The sequence below is a fragment of the Quercus lobata genome, chromosome 2, assembly GCF_001633185.2.
Source record: "Quercus lobata isolate SW786 chromosome 2, ValleyOak3.0 Primary Assembly, whole genome shotgun sequence".
Taxonomy (NCBI): domain Eukaryota; kingdom Viridiplantae; phylum Streptophyta; class Magnoliopsida; order Fagales; family Fagaceae; genus Quercus; species Quercus lobata.
The window spans coordinates 68,176,564-68,184,224 of NC_044905.1; the positions used below are offsets into that span (position 1 = coordinate 68,176,564).

The 7,661-nt window shown below is 35.6% G+C and overlaps 1 protein-coding gene across 2 annotated transcripts; it reads right to left on the minus strand.

Moving 5' to 3' along the window:
- Positions 1–3,514, minus strand: LOC115976312 (DEAD-box ATP-dependent RNA helicase 41). Of its 2 annotated transcripts, none has more exons than XM_031097513.1 (3): positions 3,435–3,514; positions 2,932–3,065; positions 1–2,408 (listed from the first exon to the last, which is right to left on the minus strand). In XM_031097513.1, the coding sequence occupies exons 2-3, from the start codon at positions 2,999–3,001 to the stop codon at positions 865–867; spliced, it is 1,614 nt and encodes a 537-aa protein (XP_030953373.1). In that variant the 5' UTR covers positions 3,002–3,065; positions 3,435–3,514; the 3' UTR covers positions 1–864. The 2 variants fall into 2 exon arrangements, with proteins under 2 accessions (XP_030953373.1, XP_030953374.1); XM_031097514.1 differs by lacking the exon at positions 3,435–3,514 and having other exon boundaries at positions 1–2,257; positions 2,328–2,408; positions 2,932–3,021.
- Positions 3,515–7,661: the final 4,147 nt, after the last annotated feature.

Below are 7,661 nucleotides of genomic sequence, written 5' to 3' on the forward strand. Positions count from 1 at the left end.
AACCAATCAGCTGGGAGGTCTTATGTCTGTGAAACATAAGACAATGAAGCCAGCTGACAAGCTAAAAAATTCCTGTTGTTAATGTTCTATTAGAGATCTTACAATCATCTAAAGTGGCTCATTGTTTGGCATACAAAGCTCTAGAAGGTCAATGAGAAATTTACGTATTAATGCCTATAAATATTAACTTACAAGCCCAAACAAAAATCCTTGACATAGGTTCTACGTGCTCTAGACAGAAAGAAACTCACCATGAAATTTGTCTATCTAATGCTTTACCACATAACAAATCCATCAACCTGGTGTAGACAAAATTATTCAGCATACCTTACTTGCAATTGCAGAAAGAATATGCCTCAATTTTGTATCAATGTCCAAATCCAACAGAATTGCTAAATGCACTGAGCAACTTGAAATAAAGCCCCCCCATTGTGCACTCTATTTGCTTCACTATGCATTCGAAACAGCCCCAGAACAGCAAATTTACAAACTGAAGAACCTTTCTCATCAAAGTACTTTTTGGCTATACATTGAACTCTACACTGTATGCCCACAACTGCCGGCAAAATTATTTTGACTCTGAGTTTTCCAGACCACGGGATGTAGAAGTGAAATAAGTTTATCATCCCCAAACAAGAAAGTTATCGATGTGTGTAGAAAGTGCAATCAGCATTATCTCTGGCCCCATGCAGATATCCAGTGAGTTCACTTGTTGTAATAATCATGACTAGTGCAGCTACACATGGAGTTCAGCAGAGCAAAACATCATTTTGCCTTCTTCTAGTAGCAAAATGTCCATTTGGGTCATGGAACATGTCCACGGTACCGAATTGAAGCCAAAAATTCTATAAAGCATTTGAGACTTCAGCGACCATGCTTTCTCTTTTTCTGGCCCTTGCCAACAGAGAAAGAACCAACTGCATACCGTGAATTAACAAGCTCCCGAGGTACAGCTGCTCCAGAGGATTTTAAAATTTCAATCAGCTCTGGAAACATATTCTTGTTTTCCTCATTCAAAAACACAATTGCTGTACCCTCATCTCCCAATCTGGATGCCCTCCCAATCTGATGGATGTACTCTTTAATGGAATTGGGCATGTCAAACACTATTACCTGTCTCACACCCAAAAGATCAACACCCCGACCCAAAACTCCAGTGGCCACAACAACGGGAATCTCTCCCACCAAAAATGACCTCATGATTTCTCTCCTCTCCTTCATGGACTTCTCCCCATGGATTGATAAAGTTTTCATCCCAGTGGTGACTGTAATTGCATTAGATAGTAGATCTGCCCCAAGTCTTGAACCCACATACACCAAAACAGGGGGCATAAAATGCTGCTTACTCATTAAAATATCAAAAAGCTTTTGCTTTTTGTGCTTTGATTCAACCCAGATAGCTAGCTGCTTCACAGACTTACTTGGCCTATTAGGCTTGCCAACAGAGATGACAACAATACCTTTTGCCATAGAGCTAGCCATCTTCTCTACCTCAGGTGAGATTGTTGCTGAATACATTAAGATCTGTGGTTGTGATAGAGCCCTAAAGATCTGCATTACCTGATCTCGGAAACCCCTTTGGAGCATCAAGTCGACCTCATCCAGAACAAAAAAGATCACATCATCTAGTTCATTATCATGCTTGGTTAAAAGATCAATAAGCCTACCTGGAGTTCCGACAATTAATTCCACCCCTCCCTCAATGCGATGTCGTTGTCCAGCCATGGGATCACCACCAACAACAAGTGCAGTTTTAAATGGCAAACCCTTTGCAAGTAACTTAGCATGTTCCTCAACCTGTATAGAGAGCTCTCTAGTTGGTGTTAAAATTATTGCCAATGGCTTTTTCTGGTTTGTGGAGCTCTCAAGGCGAACACTAGCACAATGAGAAACAATTGGAACCAGAAAGGAAGCAGTTTTCCCTGAGCCTGTGTCAGCTGAAACAAGCAGGCTTTTGCCTGTCAAAGCAGCAGGGATTGCTTGCATCTGCACAGGTGTGGGCATTTCATATCCTGCAGCTTCTATATTTTGCAGAAGCTTTTTAGGAAGATTAGATGAAGAGAATGATATAATGGGTGCTGCAGTTAATTCACCCTTCACATGAATTTCAAGTTTCTTTCTGAGAAGTTCAGCTTGATCCATAGGCAAAGATAGAGATCCTGATTTATCATCAGAATCTCTAACATAAAAGCACTCATCAGTTGTAGGTAATTTTTTAGCAGGTGGTAGATGAACTGGCTTCTGTGAGTTGGCAACCCTGCATAGTAGAGTGTTTTTACATTCCAAGCTGCAAATATCATCATCTGTCTGGTCACATATATACTCGCCATAGCGGCCACATATGACACATTTAGGCTCCCCTAGTACAGCTTCTCTCTGGTCCCAACACCTCTCTTTAATTTTATCTTCTGCATCAAGAATTATAAACAAATTCATAACTCACAATTCTAAAGTGAGAATCCTTTCACGAGCTGCCTATAGACTTAAAAAATTCCATACATGTATTATCTTCTAATTTGCAATATATCAGCTCCACTATAGAAAAAACTAGTTCTTGCAGTCACTCTTAAAAAAGAAAGAGTAATAATTTTAAAGTTTAAACGGTTTTAATCAAATTGGTATTAAGTAAGAAGGATGCCATAGTTGACATTCCACCTATAACCATTCATTTGAAATCATATTAAATAAATTTCAATAAGTCCTTGTCATTAAAATTGTTACTTATTAAAAAGAAGAGAAAAAATCAAAACAAAACAATACACGATTAACAGGTTAGAACTATATATATGGCAATGTAAATGCAATTAGACTTGTAAATTGTGGCAATCAGCCAAGGAAATCATAGGAGTTAAAGCAAATGAAGATCGTCTAAAAGTGTTGTTTATGATTTTAAATTTAATGATTAAGATTAACATAGTTCTATGATATTACCATTAGCTTCTTCACCATCTGTTGATAATATTGGACTCTTGCATCGAGTATCACAGTTCCCATCTTCCATGGATTGTACTTAATGAAGACCCCAGTTAACAAAAAATTCAGGAACAGGCAGTCCCAGCCAAATCCTATAAAAATGCAACAACCCCACAAAAACAAAAACAGTTATCAGCACAGCAAGACTTGCTTTGACGATTCAAAGCTAAGGTAGAGTTCGTCTACGCTAAGATAAACTAACCTACATATGTCTAATAAATGACAAACTATTTTGTCCCAAAAAAAAAAATGAGAATTAACAATTATAAATAGCCAAATGGGTGTTCAAATGTTCAATAGATCATTCAGATTGTATAGAATACATTAACTCAATCGAATAGTCCCTAAATTTACTCGAATCCATGGAATAGAATCAGAATAAGAAGTTTACTATACAAATTTGCGATTTAAATGATTCGAATTGTTGGAGGATGCTTTGAACAAATGAAAAAGAGGCATACCAATCTAGGCAAATGCTCTCGACTTCTCAGTGTCGCCGACGACGGTGAATTTGTGATATGCTTTCCAAACTTTTCAGCTTCGGAAGACACTTGTTCTGTTTATGCCAAAATTTTTGGTATACATGAGGGAGTAGGCCTCACAATAGGGCCGAGTCGGACCGGTTTTGGTTTGACCCAAAGCAATCGAATTGGAAAATTAAGGCGTTTGATAACTGTGTTTAATGATCGAAAATTGTTTTTAACCGCCAAGACACGTATTTTTATATACTTTTTTATTTATATGTAACTTAAATAATGTTATTAAAAATTTCTTACCAAACGGGTTCTAAGATTTGCTGCAATCAGTATTAGTTTGGAGAAAAGTACTTTTACTATATTTTTACAATACTTTCACAACAAATTTTAGTTATTAGGTTAGTACATTTTTTTATTTTAAATTCATCATTGAAATTACTTTTTTGTCTACTAATAATAATAAATAACAATCTATCACGTACTCCCTCAGTCCCATTTTGTTTGTCCTGTTTAAAAAGTCAAACTTTTTAAAGGAACATCATTTATTATCTTGTCTATCTTTTAAAAATGTATAAGTTTCCTAAACTACCCTTAAATAAATTTATCAAAAAATTGAATTAGTAAATTAAAAGGGGTATAATAGAAACATTAGTAAATTAATGACTTTTATTTTTAAAAATAGGACAATGTTTTGGGACATCCCAAAATGGAATAGAGGACAAACAAATTGGGACGGAGGGAGTAATATTTATTGTGAAAGTGTTATGGACATAACATTTCTCTATATGAAGAGGATTCTAAAAATTAGTTATTGCTTTTTTTCTTTCAAAAACACCCCTAATTTAATTAACTTATTTTATTCTTAAAACATGAGAAATGAGGTTAAAACCGCAAAATTGACCCCCAAAAAAAAAAAAGAAATCTATCAGTAAAAACTCCTCATAGATACTAGATAGCAGATAAATACAAAGCTCCTACCCAACGTGCATCATAAAAATAAAAAATAAATAAAAACTAACTATCTATCTCATGTTCCTATAAAATATATATATATTAGACTAATTACACACGCTTTTTAGGTATACAATAATACTCTTTTTTATTTTATTTTATTTTTTTTTTGGTTTAGTGTTATAATCTTTAAAAGTGAAATATTAAATAACCATTTGTATTTGAAAAAAGAAAAAAAGAAAAAAAATGAAGGTAAGATAACGTGGAATAATGTTTAAAAATGAGATATAGATAGTGTCCTAAATTTTAGGTTGAATGGAGAAGATAAAAGAAAAAACCTAAAACTTAGAAACAGTAAATTACACTTTTAACCTGTTTGTGTTTTTTAATTTAAAATTATTTAACTAAAAGATAATGGTATCTTAGAGAGTTTAAGAATTCATGTCCGGGTTTTTTATATGCAAAATATTGAAACCTAATCAGAGAATTCTGTTATTAATAGTGTGTGTGTGTGTGTGTGTGTGTATATATATATATATATATATATATATATATATATATAGAGACCCACACACACACTAGCCTCATCACGCGCGCTTCGCGTGTGGGATGAGACTTTTTTTGTAGCAAAAAAAAAATCTTTATTTTTATTTTATATATATATATATATCATTTTTATTCTAAGAACCTAATTTATAAATGGGTAAAGCAATTTGAAAATTAACAAGAAAGTGACCCTATTTTATTTTTTAGGCAATGTTTTAATGGGAGTTAGAGTTATATTTTTACCGAATTTAGAGTTATATTTTTACCGAATTCTCTTTTAATATTGTCTCTACTTAAACATAGGGGAGTAAAGGCATTTTTGAGCCAAAAAATGAGGAAATCCAAATAGGGGAAGTCCCTTAAATATTGATATACATACATATATATATATTTACTCGCCTCGTCACATGCACTTCACACATGCAATAAGACTTCTTTTTTTAGTGGTCCTATTTTGTAGCCAAAAAAAAAAAAAAAAAAATAGCCTTTTTTATTTCATATATATAACTTTTATTTTGATAATCTAATTTATAAGTGGATAAAAAAATTTGAAAATCAACAAGAGAGTGGCCTATTTTTTAGGCAATGTTTTAATGGGAGTTAGAGTTGTATTTTTACCAGATTGTCATTTACTTTTGTCTCTATTTAAACATAGAAATGTAGGGGCATTTTTGAACCATAACACCTTGTCCATAAGAACAAATTTAGCTACTCTAAACCTTAGCTTCCGAGCTTCTTTCTTATCCTTGGGGAGGAGTTCGTCCTTAAGCTAGGACACAATTAGTGAAGTCTAGTTAGCTTCCCCGTCTATCTATTGCACCTCGGGAGCATCTATGCTCAGAATATACTGGACTTTAATTTGATCATCAATCAAGTCATCCGCAGAGGCTACTCTAACTAGGCTATTAGCTTCTGTGTTTTCTTCTCTTAAGATCTGATGGAACTTTGCCATTGTAAAGCCTTTGATGCAATGCTTGACTTTGCTCAAATATCTCTTTATTCATTCTTCCTTGGCTTCGCACATTCCATTCACTTGGCCTATGATCAGTTGTGAATTTCCTTGGACAACCACTAATTTAGCTCCCAATGCCTTAGCCAAATCCAAGCCTTTGATGAGAGCTTCATACTTAGCTTCATTATTTGTCATATGGAACTATAGATGAACGACATATTCCAGATGATCTCCTTCGGGTGACTGCAAGATCACTTCGACTCCTCTTGCATGTTGGGTGGACGATCCATTCTTTTGTCCCCTAATCTTCATTCTATTGGTCATGAACTAGAGTAAACTCTACAATGAAATCTGCAAGTGCTTGGGCTTTTATTTTTTTTCTTGGTCGATACCTTACGTCAAACTCACTGAGTTCAACTGCCCACTGGATCAGTCGTCCAGCTACCTCTAGCTTATTCATGGCCTTTTTGAGCGGGTGATCAATTAGGATGTTGATGCCATGAACTTGGAAGTAAGGTCAGAGCTTCCTTGCTGCTATTACCAGTGAAAAGGCTAACTTTTCAATTGGAGGATATCATCCTTCAACTCCTCTTAACACCTTGCTAGTGTAGTAGACGGGCTTCTGTCCCTTCCCTTTTTCTTTGAGTAATGCTGAGCACACTATGTGAGGAGAGACTTCTAGATAAAGGTACAATTCTTCACCTGGCTTAGACAGACTCAATAAGGGAGTTGTTGTGAGATACGTCTTGAGTTCTTCAAATACTTGTTGACACTTATCCATCCATTCCAATGCTTTCCTTAACACCTTGAAGAATGACAAACACTTGTTAGTAGCTTTTAAGACAAACCTGTTGAGAGTTGCTACTCGTCCAATGAGGCTTTGCACTTCTTTGACATTCTTTGGTGGCTCTATGCCTAGTATTGCTTGGATTTTGTCAGGGTTTGCCTCAATCCCCCTTTACGAGACCATGACTCCAAGGAACTTCCCCGATGATACTTTAAAAGCACACTTGCTTGGGTTCAGCTTCATATTGTAACGTTTAAGTGTATCGAAAGTCTCGTGGAGGTCGTCCAGGTGTAATGTCTCCTTTGTGCTTTTAACCAGCATGTTGTCCATATATACCTCAACATTTCATCCATCTTGATTTGATTGTATTTTGAGAACGCATCCATGAAGCTTAGCAATTGATGCCTAGTTGTTGAGTCCACCAACTGGTCAATGCATGGAAGGAGATAGCAATCCTTAAGACATGTATTGTTCAAATCTGTGAAGTCCACACATATCCTTCACTTGCCATTAGCCTTCTTGACCATTACTATATTTGCTAGCCAATCATGGTAGTATACTTCTTGAACAAACTCCGTTATTACTAACTTTTGGACCTCCTCCTTAATGGCGTTGTCTCTTTTTGGGGAAAACACTCTTCTCTTTTGATGGACGGGCTTGAAGGACGATGATACATTCAAAAAATAAGTAATCACACTTGGGTCAATCCCAAGCTTGTCTTTATAGCTCCAAGCAAACACATCCTTACTTTTCTTGAGGAATTGCACAAGGTCTTGCTTCGTCTTTTCCTCCATGCTTGTTCCAATCCTTGTGAACTTCTTTGGGTTGGATTCATCCAAAGGAACATCTTCCAGTATTTCAATTGGCTCGACAATTGTCCTTCTTTCCTCAATATTCATCGTCGGCAATTACTCGTCCATATGCAGCATGGCCAGATAACATTCTCTAGTTGCTAACTGATCACCTTGTACCTTTC